This window comes from Rhinolophus hipposideros, assembly GCF_964194185.1.
Source record: "Rhinolophus hipposideros genome assembly, chromosome: 3".
Classification (NCBI taxonomy): Eukaryota; Metazoa; Chordata; class Mammalia; order Chiroptera; family Rhinolophidae; genus Rhinolophus; species Rhinolophus hipposideros.
Genome location: NC_138049.1, coordinates 1,959,078 through 1,982,906, shown reverse-complemented (window position 1 = coordinate 1,982,906; position 23,829 = coordinate 1,959,078). Strand labels below are relative to the sequence as shown.

The window sequence follows — 23,829 nt, the reverse complement described above, 5'->3', positions numbered from 1 at the left end:
TGTCCGCCGAGGGGTGAATGGACAACCAAATGTGCAACATCCATACGATGGAGTATCACTCAGCCTTAAACAAGAAGGAAATTCTGACACAGGCTACAACATGGATGAACCCTGAAGACATTATGCTCAGTGAAATAAGCCAGTAGCAAAAGGACAAATACTGTATGATTCCACTTCTATGGGGGACCTGAAATTCATAGAGACAGAGAATAGCATGGCGGTGCCAGGGGTTGGGGCAAGGGCACGGGGAGGCACTCAGCATGTAATGAGCGGGTCTCAGGTGTGAGCTTGGGAGGGTGAAGAGTTCTGCAGGTGACTAGGGTGACGACTGACGACAATGTGAATGCACACAGCGCCTTCGAGCTGGACACTGAAAAGTGGTTGAGGTGTCAGTTGTATGTTATGTACATTTTACCACAACTTAAAAAGAGGCATTTTGAGGATGACAATTGTTTGGGGTCTCTATGAACACTAGCAGTATGTTCCAGAAGCCTATGAGAGTCACATGACACATTTCACAGCCCCCAACCAAGCCCACAGGCTAACATGGAGTCCCTTTGTTATCCCAACCCCTAAATAAATCAAAACTGTTGACTTGACTGTTGGCTGAAATGATTATAAAAATATAGAAAAAAATCTTTATCCAATAAATATGAAAATTATTACATTTTCATTTGCATTAGCATCTTTCTAGAAGATTCCTTAAGAGACAATTTTAAGTTTGCCAATGGACTCACACTTTTAAAGTGTATTTTTAAAAACAACCTATTAAATAAAGTTAACTTGTTAATTTTAAATCAGGGTAATTTGTTCATTTATTTATTATTTATTCCACATGCTTATTAAGCACCTACTGTGTACCAGGCCCTGGGCAAGTGCTGGGGATGCAGAATGGACACGGTTCCAGTTTGGAGGTGCTGGCGTGGGGTGGGGGGCGGCAGCCATGAGCTCCGCAGGATGGCCTTTGGTGGGGAGCGAGTGGCCACCATGCTGGGATGTGGGGTGCTGGCAGCGAGGGTTCACGCTGCAGGCAGGTCAGGGGCTGGACCAGAAAAGGCAAGTAGGAATTTTGAAGACAAATGGGACTGGAACATTCCATGCAGGATGCCTGAACCTGCAGGCTGGTATATGCCAAGGAGGAGCCAGTGGCTGGCTGGATTCTGGAAAGAGAAATGAGATTAGCAGTGTGAAACCAGCAATAGCATTTTCTGAACAGGAGAGAAATTTGTCGCTCAAGCCGACATTTGGGCTCTTGGCTGCCCTTCCCAGATATGCCAGGATTCCGGCAATGCTGAGATTGACAGGACTCACAGACCACACTGCACCTGCTGTATTACAGGAAGTGAGCCATGGAGAAAAGAAACTAAAACTTGCTACTGACAGCAAAATACTGTGGTTCTGCGGCCCATCATTTACAGACTGCCCACACTTTCCTTTTGAGTCATTTCCTTACTCAGAGAAAATCATTTGGAGAAGAGTAAGAACCTCGTTACTCCATCTCTTTAAAGAAGAAACCACGTGGGCACAGGACTGCTGGGCGTCCTTGACGACAGTGATGGGACAGAGCGCCAAAGACACCCTCAGAGATGGGCGGTCACAGAATCCTAAACAAAATATTGTCCACTTCACAGGGTGTGGACTAAAACCCGAGTCAGACAGCACCCTGACAGAAAGCCTGGAAAGGACTTGCCAGAAAGGAAGAATGGTGGTAACCCTTTAGCTGGGCAGAACGTTTTGACACCCAGTTCACTGAGCGCCTGCCCTGTGCCAGGCTCTGTGCTGAAAATGTGCGGGGAAAGCTTTGTCCCCAAAGGGCGCAGTCCGGCTAGGAACGAAAACAAAGATAATAGAACAAAGTGATGAGTCGAACATAGCAAAGTCACACCTACTGAGTGTGCATCACATGCCAGGCTCTGTGCTCAACATTTTATTCATTATCTTATTGAATGCCCATAATACTCCCACAGGTTGGTTTTTATTATCCCCATATTACAGAAGAAGGAAGTTCAGGGAATTTTGGTGATTCGTCCCAGGTGGCAAAGCAGGAAGTGACAGAGCAGGATTGCTGACCTAAAGACCTAGACTTTGGCCCCTGATCTCAGCCCTGACTCCCCAGTAACAGGATCAATGAGGGAACTTCAAAACTACCAGTGCCCAGGCCGCTCCCCAGGCCAGCCGAGTCAGCACACAGGGCTCGCTGACACATCTTGGTTTTCCCCAGGCTGTGCGCTGAGTAGGCCCATGGCTGGGCAGAGAGGAGGGCCACCGGCTGTGCCCAGGAAACTGTGACAAGACCCTGAGAGGCAGTCACTGTGATGAGACTTCCCCCTTTTGCCAGTGAACATGAGAGCAGGGGAGGGGCCGAGTGCAGCCAGCTTCAGTGTCAGGGAGGCAGGCAGCGTCCAGGGAGGGGGCAGGAGGAGCCTGTGTTTGGGACGCAGTTAGTGCCCAGTGCTGGCCCACAAGCCTTGCAGATAGTTGGTGCGGGCTGGCTTTATCTCATGTCTGTCAGGTGACATGTGACTTCACAGTGTGGGTTTACCTGTGTAGACAGTTACAGACCTCCATGTCCCACGGCAGAAAAATTGTTAAGAAACATCTTCTGGGAGATTTTTGGGTGGTCAAGTAAAGATGCCTGTGGGGAATTAATCATAATATGGAAAATGTTTATGTGACATGTTAAGTTTTTTCTTTGTTGTTTTTTTTTTTTTTTTTAAAGGGGCGTTTAAGATTGTACATGCAGTAAGATCAAGGGAAGAAAAACAGACTTTTGTTTCTTCAGCTGGAAGGGAAGCAACCAGGCAGTGTTGAATGTGTTCACACCTGAGAATTTTATTCAGACATTTTACATCTTCATCTGCTCTCATGTCCCTTCTAAGCCCTCTGAAATTCTACTGACTTCGGTGGAAATGAAACGTGAGACAGCATGGTGTTGAAACGCATTTCCCTGGGAACACTGAATGCATTATTCTCCCGTTGTCAGGCTGTCACGTACTTCATGAGCACAAGAGTGGGGACACGCTCAGGGTTCAAGTTTGTCCTGAGGAGGAGCCTCCCTGGTAGGCAGACAGCTCTGGGAGTGGCAGTGGTTTTACCATTTTCTATAGCCTAACACCATGGGTTTTAACCTTCAGTATTACAGAGGTCGTGGGGCCATCCCCTGGGGAAAGCAGTGGTGTCTGCATATGAACAGTAATTACAGGTGCAGCTCCAGGCAAGGCTGCCAGGTGTGGAGCTTAGGGGACCCGTGTCATTACGAAGCAGACCCTGTGCTTCCTCTGAGCTCTTTGGGGAATCCGTTTTGGGGACCATGCTTCCAGATTTGAATGGAGAATAGGAGGTAAGGCAGTTAGGAAGTTAACGTCTGAAATCCTTTGTCACCATCATGAGCTACAAGTTTGGGACATAATGTAAGAGGAATGAGACAAAAAGATCCATCTGTTGCAGGCGTGTCCAGGGGTTGGGGGTGGAAGCCGTACCCACTTTCTCTGCAGTGGTCTTCCAGGGCCCCAGGGACCTTCTGCATGAGTCATGCCACAGTACTGGGGGGAAAGCACCACTGTACAGGTAATTTGGTAGCTCCCACTGTGTGTTTCTCCCAGGATGCAGAAAGTATTGTGACTTTTTTATAGCAGAGGAAGCAAAGTGAGTTTTAAAGGCATTTGGATATTCAAATTAAAAAAAAAGTTCTAGAGGCAAGTTTGAGACATTTAGTAGGAAAGTATTTCTTATAATAAACTAGGGAACTAGCTGTATTGTCTTTGATGTAATGTACAATCTACACAAATGAAGTGAACATTTATCAAACTAAAGACATCATGTGCCAAATAGAGCTGAGTAGGGAAGACAGCTTACACACCGGAACCTCTTTGTAGAACTCCAAAGCCCCCTTTCCCAGGTCAATCATCACACATCTGTGCAAGAGATGGGACAAAAGCACAGAGTTTCTGCATTTACAAACTGCAGAAAAGGAAAAGGACTCACGAGGGCCAGCTGGAGTCAGAAGAATACCAGCTTCCAGCCCCCTCTCTCCCACTACTGATCCATCAGTGTGCCTTTCTTCAGGTGTGCGTATGCAGTGGCTGCCTACGTTTTCAACTGAGCAATTTAGCCTGCAGTGTAACTGCGTCCAAGGGCTTCCTAATTTTGGTTTGCTGCTCTATTGTGTACAGTAGCAGAAGAAAACCCTGGTAAATACAATAAAGCACAGCATTTGCTGCTGTTTTGCCCATGTTTATAGCTGATCTTTGTAGCGCCGTCTCAGGCTTCCTTTTCTTCCAGGATCGTAGCTACTGGTCATTCTTACTGAGCTCCCAGGCATTGCGCTCCAACACGGGGCTGGGGGAGCGGGCTGTCCTACTCCTCAGGAGTCGGAGTGTCTGAGGTCGCAGCCCCGAGCCTTGGTGTCCTGCCCTGACCTCTGAGGGTAGAGAAGACCTTGCGGTACGAGTGCCTGAACGCTGGGTTGGAGAAGCAGTACACCACCGGGTTCAGTACGCTCTGCAGGCAGGTCAGGCTGCTGGCCACGTCCGCCGTGTGCTCCAGCGCCCTCAGGACCCTGCAGCTGTGCACCCCGCGGACGATGGCCAACAGGCTCTGGGCCAGGAAGCTGGGCAGGAAGCACAGCGTGAACAGCACCACGACGGCGGCCACCAGCGCCCGGGCGCGCTGCAGTTTGGGCTGTCTGTCTGGGTCTCGGAGCCGCGTCTGCCTGCAGGGTCCTGATGATGCCAGCATTGCAGAACAAGATGAGGCTGAAGGGAAGAACGAACTGGAGGAAGGCGAGGGCTTCCTGCCACGTGAGGCTGAAGGAGGCACCCCTGCTGGCGTCAGACCTGGGGCACTGGGCCTCCGAGGTGAACAAGCTTTGGTGGGTGAGGGCGACCATCAGGAGCCAGATGAGGCCTGAGACTCCCCGGGCCCCTCGCGAGGACAGGAGGTTGACCTTGAGCCGAGGGTGGACCACACGGAGGTACCGGTCCAAAGCAACGGCGGTGAGGAAGGCGACACTCACCTGGTGGCTGAGGGTGTGCAGGAACAGCAGAGCTCGGCAAGACGCGCGGCCCCAGCCCCAGGTCTTGTGTCTCAGGAAGAAGGCCACGTGGAAGGGCAGGCAGATGGCCAGCAGGAGGTCTGCGACCGCCAGGTTGAACAGGTAAACAGCATATGGCCGCCACACCTTCAGGCGGTAGAAGAAGGTCCAGAGCGCCACAGCATTGCCCAGCAGGCCCAGCGCGCCCTCCAGCAGCAGAAGTGTGGCCACAGACACCTCCACGGCGTCACTGTGCGTGGAGCAGTTAGCGGGGTACATGTCGCTGCCAGGCTGCTGTGGTCCCCACGCGAAAGCAGCAGAGTGCCGAGAACCAGTCCTTTGTTAGACTCGTCCCCACGAAAGGACACAGACAGCCTTTCCCTGCAAAGATCACATGAGTTCTGCATTTTCTCAGCAAGGGAAAATGCTGAAGCAGCATCAGAATAGAGTTAAAAGCAAAATAAAACTTGTCTGGGAATGAGGGTCAGTGGGAGAGGCAAAACAACAACAACAAAAAAACCCTTACAGGTTCATTCTGTTTTGTTTTGTCTTAAAAAAGGGGAAATTCTGTTTCACTTCACATCATCCGGCGTTAAATTAAACCACCAATGTCCTAATAATATCTGGGTGAGCAGAGTTGCTGCAGAAGGAACTGGAAATGTTTAATCACATGAAGACTTTTTTTGTCTTTATAAAGTTAAAATAATGATGGAAACAAAAAGATCTTTCTCCAGTTTGAATATGTTTTGTGCGGGAGCTCTGCTTTTCACAAATCAAGGACCCTTCTGCACGTGACTCAGTTTTACACACTGGTAAGTCAGGTCTCGTTCCTACATTCACCTGGAAGAGGATGGGGAGGGCCTGGCCATTTCATAGTTGACCATTTTTACTTGTACTTGTATTTAGTCAAATTTTATTTTCTGCTGAGTCTTCCCTTCTCTCCCACACGACCTGGATTACCTTCTAGACCCCTGGGCTTTGGTGCTGAAAGCCTTGTAAAATCAATGGTTGGTCAAGATGCATACGACCCACCAGAAAGTCAACTCCACGAGCCCAGTGTCATGCTCTGTATGTCCAGTGACAAAGCAATGCTGGTCAGTTAATATTGAATGAATCCAGTCATCCCTACCCACAGCTGACTCTCACTCACCTTGGTTAGTTCATCCTGGTTTGGGCTTTGGAGTCAAATGGACTATAGTTCTAGTTCTGGTTTCTCCACTTAGCAGCACTGTGGTTTGGGGGAAGCAAATGAATATCTGTGTACCCCAGCCTCTCTACCTGAGAGGTGAAAGTGATAATACCTGCTTGCAGGGTCATTGTGAGTGTTTAGGATACAGGGAAAGCACTTTACAGCGTATCTGGGACATCGTGGGTGGTTGACACATTTTCTACAGTTGTTTATGACAGTGTTGTGTGCTCTCCCATATTACTGCGGTGAGCCATGCCACCACGGGTGAAGTAGGACCAATTCTAAGCTCTATGTTATGGGTGAGGAAGTGGAGCCACAGAGACGTTAGGTGATTTGCTGACCTTCAGGAGAGCTTCCCAGCCCAGGGTCCAACCAGAGTTTTGACCTTGATGCTCAGCTGATTCCCAATCGGCAAGAGCTTCACTCTGTGTTCGTAAAATGTCCACGTCTCTGGAAGCCCACCAGGGCTATTCATTTTCATGATGTTTCAGGTAATTTGACCTGTATATCTTCTTGCTTTAATTTTACCAGGGTTACCTTTCCAACTGGACCACCAGCCCACATATCGCCCCATCTCTGCGTCATGCAGGTTCACTTGCTTCTTTGTTTTCTGAGAAGGTGCATTTGGAGGGTCCTCCAAGCATCAGGAATTGTAGAAATGTCCCAACTAGCACAGCCACAGTGATACCTATGAATGAGGATTTGCCAGCCATATGCCCATTATAAATAATTTCGGGAAGTGCAAAAGGTTGAGATACAGCCATGAGTTCCAGGCGAGATCTGGCTGGAGACCATGAGCCATCTCTAAAAATGCCATCGCACACAATGATACGCAGAAGAGCTGGTAACTAACCCAGATCTTCATAAATGCAGGAGAGAAATGGATTAAATCTCTTTCTCTCAACACATTGAAAACTTTGACAGACTGTAAAAGCTACTCTTTAATTACAAATTTCAATTTATGCCAAAACATTCTAAATTGTAGATATTCTAGTTCAAGAGTTAGCAGAAACATTAATAATCACAGTTTCCTTTTAAATATAGGAGATCAAAGTTAAAACAAATTTTAAATTCTTCTATTTCTCAGCATACTGATTAACTTTCCTTTCTTCTAAAAGATTGAATTGTCCTTTATTTCCTTTCTTTTAAAGTTATAATATTTGAGCTTCTCTCTTAGGGATATTGTTTTATTAAATCTTATTATCCCCAGAAACTCTATTTTCAATCACCACTACTATTTTTTCAATACTCCTCCTATTTAGGAAACTTCTGTCTTTATTTTTTATGGTATATATTTTATTTACACGCCTGCTCCTAAATTTAAATGAAAATGGAATCATTGCTTTACAACCCACACAAAAATTGAATTCCATCAATTTTTCCTTTCCAGTTTTTCTCTTATGCCTGAAAATTACCAGAAGGAAGACTCTGACTTAGATTTCCCTGTTACTTGCTATGAAGTTAGCCAGCTGTGAAGTCTGAAGGGACAAGACAGTCCCCACAAGACCGCCCCTCTCTGCTACCAGCTGTAAGTTTGACGGTCCCCAAGACCACCCTGAGGTTTGCCAATAGTCTAGAAGGACTCCCAGAGCTCACAAACATTGCTATATTTATTGTCGTGGTTTATTACAGAGAAAGGACGCAGCCGAGGGTCCACTGAGGGAGCAGGGCCATGGGACAGAGTCCTGGAGAGCACTCAGTGTGGAGCATCTGTGTCCTTTCCCCGCGGTGCTGACAGTGCTACTGTCCCAGTATCGATGTGTGACACGTTCAGAGTGTCACCAGGGGAGACTCCTGAGACTCGGTGTGCAGAGTCTTTACTGGGGTTCACATGTAAGTATGGCTGACAGCACGCCCGGCCAGCCTCTGCCTCAGCCCCTGTGGAGGTCCAGCTGACACTGTGTCACCACAAGTTCCTGCCCACGTCACACTATTAATGGCTAGTCCAAGGCCCCTGGCAAACACAGGCGCCCCTACCAGGCGTGACATTCCCGGGGCTTCCAGATGACTTCGTAGCCGCTGAGGGCAAAGGTCAGACCTCTTTGGGGGCAAAGTTAAATTCTTCACTACACACTTACTTACTCAAAACATTTTAGAATTCAGTCTTATTCATGTGCTGAGAATATGAATACTTTCAATTCTTATAAAACTTCCAAACTTTTAAGAGACATATTCCAATGCGGAAGATCCATGAGGAAGCCAATTTGTAAAGAATAACATGACAAAATTAGGTAAAAGTTTTAACCAAAGTGGGGGTGGGTAGGAGTGGGGACAGGGCAAGAGCAGGAACATGACATGGCAGCTGAGCACCAGGGTGAGGGCTGAGATCCGGGCAGGGAAGGTGCTGCCGTGTGCACACTTGGGAAACGTCTGCAGCACATTGGAAGGGCCACTGACTTTCCTCACTCTTAGTGACTTTTTTGTAGATGCTCAAAAATTCCTGACGTTTCGCTTTCTCTTCCTGCTCCCATATCCAAGCAGCTGCCAATCCCGGGACTACTGTTTTTCCTCCCACTAAGGAACGGCTAGGTCACCTCGCCTGGCACCACTCACCTCTGGCCTGGGGAGTAAGGGGGGGGGGCGAACCTTGGGAGAAAGGAGCTGTGGCCACTTCCAGCAATAGTGGAATCGCTTCAGAAAAAGAAACTACAGTGTCAGGGATCAGAAGTCACAAGGATGCGACAGAGTCCTGCGGTGCTCCTGAGTGCTTGCTGGAGTGTGTGCTTTGGGAGAAAATAATTTCAGCAGCCTCCGAATAGTCCTACAACGTGCATATCATCCGAGGACTGGGCTAGTGATGTGACCAGTGTTTCACGCATAGGAAATCACTTCGGAAATAATTTACTGTTATAGAAAAAGATTTAATGCCACAAAAGTAAAATCTCAATATACATTGAATAATTGTAGTCACACTCCAACCCTGGGTCAAAACATGAAGTGCGCCAACCTACCTCCGAGGAAAAAAGCTTTTGTTGTGTTTGTCACTTTTTATTTTTAATACAGGTTAAAATTACACATCACGTTTCAAACTCAAAATGATGGAAAACCCCTGAATGGATCTTCCAAAGTGAACACACAAGAGGAAGATGTAGCCAGAAGTAAAAGTGACAGCACCTTCTCAGTAAGTAGGGCCAGGATTTTAATGGTGTTCCTTCAGTTTCACTGTTACTGGAGACACTGATGTAACACACCAGCACTGGTATTCCTTGTAGTTTTGTGTGAAACTGGTCATTTTAAATCATGTCACCTCCGGGATCCCACCCCACACATCGCAGGGAACAGTTCTTGAGGAAACAGTCAGAACCATCCATCTTTGACCCAGAACACGCACAGTAGGAGCAGATAGGTTTCTGAAGGCCAAAAAGAGCCACAGGAGAGAAAGAAGGCAAGCCCGGGGATGGACAGGCCACCTCCGTGAGTGGGCACATGGTCTCCTGGCCCCAGGTCCTGGCCAGAAGGCCGGCCTCTCCAGAAGTGGGCTGGGCTAATCTTCGCCATGTGAGTGGTGGCCGGAGCAGTGCCGAGGAGAGGTTGTGAGGAGCCCAGGGACCCTCCAGGGCAGCCGAGGGCTGCAGAGCCGCTGGCAGGGGGCGTCCTCAACACAGGCAGCAGTGGGGCAGGAGTGACAGAGAGCCTCTCCTCATCAGGAAACTTGCTCCCTTTAAAGGACACCAGCGAGGCCCCAAACGGACCCAGGTCCCTCATGGGAAGGCCCCTGCCAGTACCTGCCAGCTACCCACTTGGGGCCTCACGACTGGGCCACGTCCTGATTGGAGGCAGAGAAAACCCTCTGGGCAGGGAAAAGCAACGTTTAGAATGTTCCATGAAGATTCAGCAGGTGCTGTTTGATTTTAGAGATGACCATTGATGCCCTTTGGTGAGGATTTGAAGGGGTGGTCATAGGGCAGTCGGTGATTTAGAATGAAACAGTTTCATAAATGTTCCTTCAAGGAAAAAAAGTATTGTCTTTTATTAAAAGAACAAAAACAAAACAACAACAACAACAACAAAAACAAACCCGTATTAAACAGTGCTGAGAAGATCCCACTTGTTCCATTTTTGGACTTTTTGAGGTTCTTTCAGACACAAATGGTTATGAAAGCATTTACCACCGTTTCACTGTGTCCGGATCAGAACTGTTTGGTTTAAAATGGTACAATGGAAAACCAAACATACACCCAAGGAGAGAGACTGCGGTGAGGAACCCTGGGCACCCAGTCCCCAGCCCCGTCCAGGCGCACTGGGGGCCACCTTGGTCTCCAGAACTAACATTTGAAGCTTTTGTCTCTCCCGTAGAGGTAACATTCGCGCCTTAGATTCAAGGACTGCAAAACGGCATGTGGGGCAGGAGACTTCCGTCCTGTTTGCTTCTGTTTGGCACGGGTTGGGGGCGTTTTCCAGCGCGCCCACTATTTGGAACTGATGGCGCGCGTGTGCTTTGACATCAGGCTTGGATGGCCACGACTGTCACCATGACCGCCACCTACAATCCTGAGTCCATGCTGTGGCGTGAGTGTGGCCTCAGATCATGTTCGGCCTAGGGAGAGAAATGAGGTGTTTATCTCTAAGTCAGCTTTTCACCATTTCACCGCAAGTCCCCAGAGCGACAGCCCGAGGTCCTGTGAACGCATCCTGAAGCCGCCTGCCCTCGCTCTGCCAGGCTGCCTGTGTCCGCGCTGTCCAACAGGAGCCATCCCGCGGTGGGCTCCCTCGGCCTCCTGCATGGAGCTCTGCTCCCTTTCCCTGGCAAAGCATCACCGCAGGCTCAGACTGCCCGCCACCGAATCAGACACACTTGAGGGTACCCCAGGAATCCTCCTGGAACAGGGTGCCTGCAGGCCTGGTGGCGGGGGTGGGTGGGGGGAGGCAGAGCCGCAGTGGCGTCCAGAACGGCTGCATGAGGCTTACCAGGCCTCCCCTGCACGTCCAGCAGGGGCCCTGTTGGTGGCAGGGCTATAGGACAGACAGCGAGACTATCAAACACCACGGTCCAGAGCAATGGGCACACGGCTGCTCCTGGCTGACAAAGGCCAGTCGAAGGAGAACGTGAGCTTGCAAATGTGGGACTAGAGTGAGGGCTGGTTAGCAGATATCTGGGCACCCAGGAGTCCCGGGTCACTTCCACTGTGCAGGACGCATGTGTGTGCACACTGCCTAAATCTCTGATTATCACACACACAGGAGTTTCCATGAGAAATGATGGCTAACGTTTAACCTTGAACACTGACCCTCCCGCTGATTCCTCATCTCTTATCACAAAAATCACAGGGACGACTTAGATGGCATCGTGTGAAATGACGAGATTCTGAAGCAATTCCTCCTGTTTAAACTTGGAGTGTCTTATATTCTCCTCTTGAACATCTCTTCTAGCAAGTAGTTTGCTTTGACATCAAAATGCGGTTTATATTTCTTCAAGGATAAGTACTAAGAGGATAAATTTTCACTATATATCGTGTATTGAGAACTTGATATTAAACCCATTCTTTTTGTGAGTTGGGAGGGGAAAGTTTTCCATCTCCAGTTCCCTATGTGGGTAGGTATATTCCACTGACTATGAGCTTACTATATTCAAACAACATATTAGTAAATAGTTAATTATAATTTAATCTTACATAATCATAAAGCTTGGTAGTGTATTGGGGAGTGTGCCCAGGGTGTGTGCCCCTTTCGGACAGGGAGTCAGTTTAGAATCAACCCACTGGTTCTTGTTTTTCTGACATGGGGTGGGAGGGGCCATGAGCAGCTTTGGGGGGGACATGGCCGAGAGGGACAGGATCCTGGCCCAAGTGACTGCTATGGACTAGTGAGGTGACAAAATCTGGTTGGGGTGGCTGAGAGAAGGGGCCTTCTAGACTGAGGGGTTTGAGAATTTGGGGTCACCTATTGTTTATTTATTATTTTAGAGAAATGACAAAGAAGTGCCTTTTTAGGGTTATAAGAGTGACAAAGTCAAACCAACTTCCAAGTGAAACTTTAGTAAAGCCCAGCTGAAGAACGATTGAATTATTAGGTTATTGATTAATTTTTACTGTTAAAAGATTTGATTATCTTCCTTCATGAAACAAACGCTTTAAACCAGCTTATGCTTCTATCACTATAGTTAAATTATTCATTCTTACATTTATATATGGTTTGAAGTTTATGATAAGTGCATTTCTGTTTATACACAGGAGACATTGTGTTATAATTTGAGTTGTGTCATAAGTCCCCCTCTCGCCCACGTTCTCCATATGCGAAAGTCCTCCATCTCCTTCTGAGTCGGCCTTACTCCTCCTTTTGATAAAGAGCCTACTTCCTTAAGGTTGCAAGGATGGACACAGCAGATATATCTCCACTGTATAAACAGAGATCGTATCAATAGAAAGAAGAAAGCCACATCCGTTCCTTAATAAAAGGGATAAAATTAAATGCATCCTATTACCTTCTTCTGTATTATAACTATTTAATGTATTTTACATTAACTTTTTATTGACCATCGTTTTAAACTCTTAGATTCAAGAGTAGGCTCAGGCTTCTTTGGTCTGTGTTTAGTTACGTTTCTGGGCTGTCAGCTGTTTTAGTGCCCGTCTTGGGTACACAAGGCAAAAACCAACCAACCAACCAACCAAATGACCAACCCCAGGGTGCTCACCACCCCACCTTTCTTGGGGTCCGCAGCTAGGCTGTCTTCTTTCCACCTTTCAGTGACTTTTTATGTTTGTTTTATTCATACTGCCCAAGGTTTTTGGTTGTACTGAGTGGAGGAATAGCGAAATGCATGACAATTCCATCTTCCCGGAAGCGGAAGTCCAAGGATTTTTAAATAACTACCATGTAGCCATCTCCTTACTACGTCTCTTCATGTTGTATGTGTCTGTCCTACCTCAGCAAGACTGAGTTTATGGTTTTTCCTCCTTAAGCACCTGTGTATCCAGGTGCAAATTTTATGCACATAGGTTTCCTGTTGCGTTTGAAATTCTTACATTAACTTATCATTTCAATTTAGTTAGGCCACATTTTACCATAGAGATAAACTGCCCAGAGTTTGCATGTTTTTCCTGACAGATGGCCCAAAACTTCAAGTGCTCGAATAATACCATCTTTCCTTAATTACACAGGCTTTGCTCATCTCTGTAAGATTCACCTGTACGTCTGGGAAGTGATTGGCACCTGGCTCATGGTAAGTGAGGATTTAAAAACACGGAGGGAGAGCGAGAACTGTGCTCAGGTTTTGAGTGATGGCAGTTGCCTGACTTGGTCTCATTAGAAAGCCTGAGCATTTGTGGGAAAGGCCCCACGTGTTTTTAGACACAATACAGTGAGAGCCTGAGCAACGTAGGAGATCAGAGCAACTTTGACGTGATTATATTCTTACTTGGCCCCTTTAAATGTTTCCTGGAACAAGGTGGGGAGCAAATAAATGTATACATGCAGGAAAACAGGCAGGGAACAAAGATGCAGGACAGCCTCACGTGTAAACACGCTGGGATTTTCTCTCCCTCTTTTTTTTCTGAACCACCCAGGTCAAATAAAAGCATTTCATCAGTCATTTCATAAGCCCCTCCACGTGCACCCGACCACAGTGGGTAATTATGGTCTTGACATCCATCGCACTATGCTCGTTACTCACCATAGTGTGAGTCTTGCTGTTTTATTTTTGCTTTGACTTTTTTTACTGTGATAAAATAAGTGCAATATAAAGTTGACCACTAGTGACATTTAGCACATTCACAATGCTGTGCAGCCATGTAGCTGTAGAAGACTTTCATCATCCCAAGGAAACCCTGTCCCCATTAGCAGTCCTTGCCCCGCCCCCCATGCCCCCCCTCACCCGCGCACACACCACCGGCACCACCAGTGCGCAGCCCCTGGAAATCATCAATGTACTTTCTGTGCTAATGAACTTGCCGACTCTGCACATCTCGTCTAAATGGAATGCCACAGCATGGGCCTTTGCTGTCTGGCTTTCTTCACTTAGCATCATGTTTTCAAATAAACACTGGGGCTTTTACAGCCTAGGACCCTTCTAATGCTCTGAGAGCTGGCAGGAAGGAAACGTACCTGGGCCTGGGACACTCTGCCATCGCCCACCAGGACAGAGACCTGATGGTGACAAGGTGACGAAGACGGGGCATTTTTCCAATGTGGCTGCTCCCAGAGGGAAGCTCCTTTCACAAGGTTTAAATGAAGGCCTAGGATCTGCAGGTAATACTCATTGGGTACTTTGTGGGGGAGGCTGTCAATACTTCACCTCACTCTAGATGACTGATCAAATTAAAAAAAAATTGAACAAAAAAACAGACAATTGAAAACCAAAAACTTAGCTCCTGATCTTTTTTTGTACTGTTCTCACCCAAGAGTCCTGAATGTCACAATAACCCTGTTTTCATGTGTAAATCAGTGCACAGAGTACTGGTAGTAAGGCATCTTCAAGTAGGATGAGGGGCCCTGTGACATTTCCCCCTGCCTTGAGGGATCTGAGCAAACCAGCCAGTGATGTAACTGAATCAGCACCGAACGTCTTCCCCTTTCCAGCTGTTGTAAATATATTTATGCACACCCACCCCTGCAGCCGCAGCAACCTGATTAGGAGGACGCACTCACATGGCAGGGGCTGGGCTCCCCCGGCCGAGGAGTCCCAGGCTGGCAGAAAGCCAGGTCACCTCTGCATTTTCTTTTCCGCCACTTGCAAACGTTGCTTATTCATTCGTTTCTGGAGTTCTTGGATTATTCTCTTAACATTTAAGCCATTCCTAGATGCCCCAAAAGTAGCTTCATTGAAAGGAAAAATGAGAATGAAGTTGCCTGCGTGGGGATGTGGCACCTGGCTGCTGTCTGACGTGTCCCTCAGGGAGGCGCTGGTCTTGTGGGCAGGCGACTGAAGGAGCGACGCGTAGGCGGTGAACGTCGTGGGAGCCGTGGGCCTGCCCGTGAACTTTGGCTTAGTTTTGGGGGGCTCTCTTGTTGACAGAAGTACGTCCTTCCTGTTCATCATTTCTCTAGGCTGGGCGGCAGGTTTGTTTTCTGGGTGTATTCTGACCGCTTTCTTTATAGCAGGTGTATCCCTATTAAGTGTTCTACTTGTGAACTGCAAGAGAGACCCACAGGGGAGACGGCTGCAGGTGTCACCGAGTCCTGTATCAGAATCAGCAAGGGGGACGCTGGGATTCCCGGGGGCATGGTCACCGCCTTCTTGCCTCTCGTTTCTCAGACCATGTAAGTAAATGAGTTCAATCGTATCATGGATGAGTTTTCTCTTCACCGACACATCCGTGGAACAATCCAAGGACAGGGCCGGGCTGTAGTTGACCTCTAAAAGCCACGGCTTCAAGTTGTCGTCAATCAAAATGTCAAACCCAAAGAGCTCAAAGCAATTGGTGGCGAAGGGGACGGACGGCGCGATGGCGAGCACGGTGAGAATGACCACGTGCTGGATTTGCTGCCACAGACACAGGTCGTCCATGTCCCAGCTGCGCAGGTAGGAGAAGAACCTGCTGAGTGTCCACTTGCAACCGCAGCCGACCACTTCTTTGATCTTCCCGTACGACGCCCCTGACTTATTGATGCTGCTGTTGGTTAAATGTGCATAACTGTTCCGCAGATTCCTGAGGTCAAACTTTTCCGTGGCAAAACGCACTAACCCTTCCTGGTAAATATAGACGGTCAGGGGCTTAAAGCTGGTGACACAGACGTAGATGCGGAGGTCACATTTATATCGACCCACCAGCAAAGGGTTGCAGATATATTTCTGCACTATGTATGTGTCATCAAAGGTTAGGTCTTTAATGTCACTGAAAATTACTATTCCCCTTCCACGAGATAATTCTGCCGGCTTGCAAATCCAAAAGCCGGGCTTGGCGCCCCGCGCCTGCTTCTCCTTAAAGTACTCGGCCACAAACTTGCAGTAGTCATTGGGCATGACGAAGGTGGAGGGGATGAACTGGTAGAGGGGGGAGCCGTAGGTTCTCTTCATACGCCTCAGAAGTCTGGCCAGGTAGTCCTTCCTGGTGAGCTTGCTGGTGCCCGGGTGGTGGTTTAGTCGTTGCCATGGCTTCAGGTTGACGTGCTCAGCCATCCGGAAAGAGGAGGTCCTCCAGCACAAGTTCCAGTCTTCAACATCTTGCTCTCGGTTGTCAAATTTGTCCCATCCACGCTCCAGGAGGACACTCTGAACCACGTCCGGTGTGGTCTCATCCGCACGAAACACCAGTGGTTTCCAGGTGGCCCCCGAAGGTTGGTCTTCTGCCACCAAGTCAGGTTTTGCTTTCTAGGAATTGATGACCAGAGCAGTGTGAGAGGGTGGCTAGTGGGGTTTTCGCGCAAAGATTCCACGCCACGCTGCCAGCCGACTTCTCTGTGCTTTCCCTCCCAGCATGCAGTCTCTACGGACCTGCCTCTCATCACAGACCCACCCACCTCTGCCGCCTCCACAAAAACAGACCCACCTCATCCTGTGCGCTTCTGTTCTCTGTCCCTTCAGAGCACACCTGCACATTTCCTTCTCCTAGCGACATGTTAAGAAGGTTTGCAATCACACCGTCCACGCTGAGGGCCACTCTGTTGTAGCTGCAGCTGTAGTGAAACCTGGTGGTCTAAAAAGTGATTGTTACTTAGAACAAAATCGCAAATGTCCGATTTTCTAGAGTTAATTGAATTAGAGCAGGTGACAAGCTTGAGACGATGGTGGTATGTGGTTATGAGTCATGTTGGTCTGAGAAGTATAAGGGACACCGGCCACCCACCTCCGAGGTGCCCTGCTACCCACCTCATAACCCCGGACCCTGGATGTGTTCCAGGGGTCAGAGGCTCGGTTTATTCAAATAAGTGGTAATTTGCTAGAGTTGAGAAAGACAATTCGTGCTTCTAAAAACTCATTCTGCAAAAACAATGATTTTGTGAGGGTTGCAGCTCACATTTGCAAGATAAACAGAAAATGAGGATTCAGCATTTTCTAAACTTCCAAAGAAAGAAAACGAGGTAGTATTTGAAAAAACACAAAAGTGATGATGAAGCAGGTTTTGTTACAATCTAGAAACAGGTAAAAAGCAGCAAAGCCCCTGGGGAATGTAGATATTCCACGGTTCAGAACAACGTGCTCATCACAAATTCCAGGAGAAGGCAATTTAGCTCATGTTTTCGACAATCGTAGCGCTGTTCATGCATAATGTGTCACATAAGGCAACTTAATGCCTTATTTGGTGGAGATTCTGTGCTGTTTGGGAGATTCTGATTGATGCAAAAGGAGTAAAATTTGACATCTACTGCATTTTTAATGAAGCCAGTTTTGACAAGAAAGCAAGAAAAAAAGCAAGCAAACAAGAGAGGGAGTCGGAAGGTGAATAGAGAGAGAGGGAGGTGGGAGAAGGGGGTGGTGGCAAAGGGGAGGTCCAGCTTGCTCACCCTCCTTTCTCTCCAGATTTGAAATTGGGAGGAGTCCTCAGGGAATGAAGAAGACAACTTGTTTCCAGGTGACGAGGTTCCCCAACCTGAGGACAGTGGAAAATCAGGCTTGCCTCTGATGCTGGGATGGCGCTTCCAGAGAAGGGCTGTGAACTGGTGGTGAACAGAAGCGGTATCCACAAGACCCCTGCGTGCTTGTCAGGGCGGTGACTGCTCTGACCAGGAGCACACCGTGTGCAGAAGTCTGGCGTGGCTGCGAAAAACTGTCTGCAATTTACAGAGATGTTTTCCAACTGTGTTCAATGGTATTAACGGGTATTTCAAACAGTGTGTGTGTGTGTGTGTGTGTGTGTGTGTGCGCGTGTGTGTGTGTGTGTGTGTGTGTGTGTTGGGGGCTGGCGGGGGGAGGTCTGAATTAAATATGGAAGCTGGGTTAAATGAAGCCAACAAAGTCAAAAAGGTTTCTTTTCTTTCTCCAAGAAACATGCCGTGTTCCCACAGTTGTGTGGTCACAGCGCCCTCTTTAGAGTCCTGTTGTATGGGTTACACTCTTACCAAGCCAGTGCGGGAAATGCGGAGTCAGGCAAAGCAAAGTGAATATTGTCCAATTCCTGGCCATCTCCACTTTCTGCACAGCCTGGGCAAGCACCTGTCGGAGGCTCAAACAGGTAGGGGTGGCGTTCTGGCTGGAGCCTTCCTTCATGGGGAATTGGCGCTCAGTGGCAGGAGCCCGGCCTTCTCCAGGTTCTGAGGCAGAGGAGCTGAGGGTCAGAGGGGACCCCTGCAGGCGGGGCTTCAACACTAAATTGGCGTCACTGTGCTTTCATACATTTCTGTGTGGAGCTATGGAGGAGGAGAGGGGTCAGGGCTGCTCTCTGTGGTTGTCCTGGGTAAACGCGACCGTCCTGCAACGGGACACAACACACATCCACGGCCATGGTGGGGGCGCAGTCTTCCTGAGATGCCACGCGCGAAGACGGAGCTTCCTGTCACGGGGGTCAGATCATGTCATTGCAGTAAAGCAGCATCGTGTGCCTTTCTGTGGTTATGAGGACATAAAGCTTTCTCTCAATTACATCCCCATGATCATTGCTGGGCACCCGCCCTGCACATGAAGATGATGGTCATTGTGCTCAGAGCTGAGGCCAGTGGAGCTTCTGGGAAGGGTGTAGAAGCACATTACGCAGCTGCCCCCACACTTGTGTTCTCGACAGAGCACGGGGAGGGCCTGCTCTGCGGGGTCGGGCTGTAGACCCAGAGGCTGGGGAAGGCCCCCATCCTGCTAGTGGCAGGGTGTCTGTGTGTGTGTGTGCTCGAGAGGGGACAGTGGGGGGACACCACCGTAGTCTCCTCTCGGGGGGAATGTCCATTTCTCAGTCCTCTCTCACTGTCCTTTCCAGGTCCTGCAGGCCAATGTGTTTTGGAAATGGCCATTGTCTATGTCACCCACTGAAATACGAGATTTTGAGGTTGGAGATTTTTTAAATCCATATTCCCAGAATAGGTGTCTTGTATGTTTGTGTAATAAATGAATGAAACAACAGATCAAAGAGTGAAGGTGGGGGTAGATATAGGAGTCCACATTTTTTTCCCTGTAAATCACGGGAATAAAACATTTCATATACTTTTTTCTTCATTTCAGTCACTGATAAGTAATACTGAGTATAGATAACATACATAAGATGTATATTTTATTGTTCATTTATGCCTAATTAAAATTTCCTCTCCCTTTTCATAACATCCCACTCTCTCGGTCAGAAGCCTAGATAACTCAACCTTTTTGGCCTTGAAACAATAATTCAGTGGAAAAGTCTATTCCTCATTTAAATGGACCTCACAAAACCTGACACTTTATCGAATAGAGTGAACATGTGACCTTACACCTTGGCCCCAAGTGACCACAGGCTTAAATCAGTCACTACATGTATATTTGGATATTTGGACTTCCAGCCTGCAACACACAAGATGTACTGGTGGGATGAAGTGATTACTCATGCAGTAAAAATAATTAAAGATACAAATAAACTATAAACTCACAGCGTTTTGGGGCATTTTATTGCAGATGCAAAGAGTTCCAGCTATTTCCTGAAGGCATCAATTTATATTAATTGATGCTTATAATAATTTAAATCATCCATAAAAGATCAAATTGGGCTCCCTGTATCCAGATTTAAAAGGCAAAGGAATGTATAATGTGATACAAATATACAAATGTACAAATATTTATAATATAAAACTACAATTTGAAATTTTTCATTATTTAAAAACACCTGCTGCTTATCCAGGGCAGAAGCTGAGGTGGGGGTCATTGAGCCTGAACTTAGTTTTACATCTGAACTTAATAGAACAGCCGATCGGAAGAGCTGTCACAGAGTTGTAGACTTTATTCTGAAAAGATGCATTAATTGTTCTCTCAAATAGAAAACTTTTATTTGAAACTACAATCTATCTCAGTCTCACGGGGCAGTCACACGAATGAGTCATGATCAGCCCTAAAAAGAGTCCACGTGTATTTTACTAACTTTTACAGAAACTACCCAAGTTTACTGCAAAAAAATATTATTGCGAGAGTCGCACTGAGTGTCATGACCTCCCACTTGCATTTCCAGCGCGGTCTCAGGTGGGAGGCTGAATTTCTCAGGTGTGGCTCATGGGAGGGTCTTTGCCAAGTGAGCATGCCCTTCGCAGGTATGTGAGTATCGGCCTACAGACACCAACCAGCTCAGTTGTCAGGAAGCCTGGTTGGGAAAGAGTCCCTGTGGGTGTTCCAGGAGGTGAAGGTCCGGTCGGCATGAAACCCCCAGCAGGAAGCGGGAGCGCCCCGAGCTGCCCCTTAAGCCACTGACCCAAGGCACACGGGAGCCCCTGGCCCAGGGGATGAAGGTGTGCCGTGTCTCCACCCTGCCAGGGTCTTCGTTAACTTGCTGGTGGGCCACAGCACCCAGCACAGCGCCCTGACCTCGGCCTGGGGGTCAGCAGAGTGGGTCCCATCATTGCCAGCAGCAGCAGGAGACAGAGGAGAATGCCCTGTGTGTGTGTGTGTGTGTGTGTGTGTGTCCCACTCTGTTACTTTGAACATCACCCATTGGGACATTCCGAAGGTCAAAGCCCTCACCTGGATGGAAAATACAGCATGCCTTGTCACAGACCAGCATTTCACTAGGCTGTGTATGAACCTGGGACAAGCAGAGCGTGGCTAAGCTTGTAAGATGCCCTCAAAGACAAATGTTTTGTCGGCCAACTTCTCGTGTCTTCTGTCACAGCACAGCTGACTTAATCAGAGCATGGTTAGCAGCCAAGCCACATCCAAACACTTGATTAGGTCATTGTTAGAATCACAGGGCTGTGAGCTCTTGGAGTCTGGTTCCGCGCCAACTACACGCTCGCCTGCCTTTTGCCGGGAAGGCTTCTCATCCCATACGGGGGCCCCACGGGGAGGAAGTCAACCCAACACAGCATGTTCCATCATTGCGGGAATCGTGCATCCCAGGAATGCCCCCATGAGCCCCTTGCTTCTCCCGGAACACTGATCCCCGAAAAACAGTTATGTGGGAGGGGGGGTGGCTCCCGGCGCTGAGCCTGGCAGGCTGCTGGTTCTCACGCTTTCTGCCCTCCAAAACAGGCCCTCAGAAGAGAATGAGGAACCCATTCTTTCTATTCACACTTGACTGTTACCACTTGCTGGCTAAAGGACAGGCGACCTCAGGCAACTTTCCATCTGAACGGGGCTCCAGTTAAAGCATTCAACCATGTGGTCTACTGCCTGGCACTTCACTTGTCACTGAACTCATAGAGGAAACATGTTGGGGTGGGGGAGAGGGGCCTTTTTAAGGTGACCCTGAAATCAGATGCTTCAAAAGCAAACGGATTCCACCGATGCAGAGAGCCGATTTCTCTCAGGAGCATCAGTCAGGGGATGTAAGCAGTTTCTGTTCACATTTCAGACATGCAGAAGGTGAAAGGAACGGAGCAGCACAAGTTTCTATAAAAAGCCCCAAACTGGAGGACTTTAATTCCCCAACATTCCTCTTGCCTTTGTTTGAAATTCCTGGGGACTTACTCTCAGTATCTTCAGCTCTCTTGTGAACACGTGTTTTCATTAACTCAGTAGCCCTGCTTCCAGTCATACTGCAGACATAGGAAACCACAAGCCATCCTGTTGTGAATATAAATTCACACCCACATGGGATGTTTTACACTACTTAGCAGAGCAGTTCTCAAATTCAGAAGGTAGTTATTTAGACATAGAAACATTCCACTTTTATTAAAGAGGAGGAGCAGTAGCCGTGGGCTCTTATGTGAGTTTTCCAGGTAAGAGAAGCCCTTGATCGAGAAAAAAGGCCTTCTATGGAACATAGGTACCTCCTCATGATAAAAAAACTTACATATACCATTTGCCCCATTTTTTAAATTGGCTGATTTAAAAACAGAGTTCCTACATAACTACATACGTGTCCTTTTGAAAAGAAGTTGGTATTGCTTTAAACCCAGAACAACTTTTTATGATTCTAAGTCAGAGTCTATGCACTATTTTTTTGTGTTAACCGTAAGGAAAGTTCTGTTTAATTGTTAGAAGCTTCAGTTTCCCGAGGGCAAAGACCACTTCCAATGCTACCTCGGCCCCAGACTGCCAAACGTGTGCTCACATCAGTAAACACTGGTGGAGCAGAACTGCCTGAAGTGAAAACTGCCCGCCGTGAAGGACTTACTGCTGACAGCGCCTTCACAATGGACAGGAAGGCAGTGTTTGGCCTCCTGGGGCGGCTTCAGCAATGCCCTGCCTCCACTGCAGGCTGCACTTCTTAGCATGGCATTCCAAGCCTTCACCTGCTGTCTGGCCTGTGGCCTGTCGCAGGCCCACGTCCCAGCCCCTCACCTAAGGGTCATGAGCCCAGTGTCTGGACACAAGGACACAGGACCCAAGGCGCTGGAGGGGCCCAGGCATCTGCATCTGCTGCCTCCTGGCCCAGAGGCCCTCCCTCCTCCTGTCACCGTCCCTCTGGCTTCAGAGCCCACTCACTCGCTCTTCCTTTCTCCCCTTCTCGGAGCCCCACGCTGCTTCCTACTGATAAAAGTGATCTGGCATCTTAAGATGACTAACCGTAGAGCTGGGAGGTCTATGGGTGGAGCTGGGTTCCTTGTTAACTCTCTAGTCCTGACTTCCTGTTAAAACTTTATGGTTCCAGCTTCTGGGAGAGGGAGTTACGTGGGGGGTCGTCTTGGGAAGAGCTCTCTTCGTTTTGCATGTGGCCGGCCGGGCGGAGGAGCGTCCTCACACTGCTGTGGTGGTATTTCCTTTTCTTTTCCCGAATAAACCCTCTTGTGGTGGACTATTTGGTCCAGTTGACACTACTTACCTTACAGAGAAGACTGTTCCCTCCTACCTTACGGCCACTTGTGCTCTGGGAGACCATCTCGCTCTGACTTCTAAGGCAGCACCTACCCGTTTGGGAAACACTGGCCGTTGATGTGCTCTGCTTGGAGCCAGTTCCATTTCCCACACTCACGATGGGCTGCACGTAAGTCCAGCTCTCTCCCTTGGATAACTCTCGTCGCAGAAACTGTTTACCTTGTTCACTCTTGTATTGCTACCTCCTAGCACACAGTGGTCACTGCACATGATTTCTGGGCTGAAAGTGCGTTGAAGAGCTACGACCCGGGTGCGGGAGGCATCCCTCCTAGTCCTCGTGAGCGGGGGACGGTGCCAAGGGCCCCTGTGGAAATGCATACTCACCGCTCCTAGCGGCCCTGGACGCCTGTGCTCTCGGGAAGGGTGGAGCCCCGGGATGGAGGCTCACACTGCCCTCCAGCTCTGAGTGTGACGTCCACAGGCTTGTCCCTGGGCCTGGCTTGGTATAAGGACCTCAGGAATGCTTTCTCGTCAGGCCTGATCCCGAGCGTGGATGTGTGGTCTTTTTTGAGCAGCCACAGAGCCCAGTTGAGAAGGGCAGGACTGGACATACTGGTTGCTTAGTGACACAAACCTGCTCTCCTCACAAAGGGGGCAGTCACCACCTCAGGGACAGGTCAGGGCTAGGGACCCCACTCAGAAGCTGGACCCAAGGGCTCACTTGCATTTTCCTTCATCTATGCCCCGGAGGAAAATCTTTCCATGGACCCACACAACCCTGGGTGTAGTGGCCCGTCAACTACAGACTTGGGGCCTCAGAGGGGCCCCCAAGCAGCTGACGGATGGACAAGAAGAGGCAGGGGGCTTTCTCTGGTGGGC

At 48.5% G+C, this 23,829-nt stretch overlaps 2 protein-coding genes across 2 annotated transcripts; both read right to left on the bottom strand.

Moving 5' to 3' along the window:
- Nucleotides 1–4,363: 4,363 nt before the first annotated feature.
- On the bottom strand, nucleotides 4,364–5,311 carry GPR31 (G protein-coupled receptor 31; the record flags this gene model as incomplete). The annotated part of the gene is given in 3 exon segments (XM_081039946.1): nucleotides 4,364–4,416; nucleotides 4,419–4,710; nucleotides 4,712–5,311. Coding segments are annotated over 3 exon segments (945 nt in total).
- A 9,548-nt stretch (nucleotides 5,312–14,859) lies between these two features.
- Nucleotides 14,860–18,878, bottom strand: TTLL2 (tubulin tyrosine ligase like 2; the record flags this gene model as incomplete). Its single annotated transcript, XM_081033747.1, has 3 exons — nucleotides 14,860–16,467; nucleotides 18,250–18,347; nucleotides 18,800–18,878. 3 exons carry the CDS (start codon nucleotides 18,876–18,878, stop codon nucleotides 14,860–14,862), a joined length of 1,785 nt encoding a protein of 594 aa, XP_080889873.1.
- Nucleotides 18,879–23,829: the final 4,951 nt, after the last annotated feature.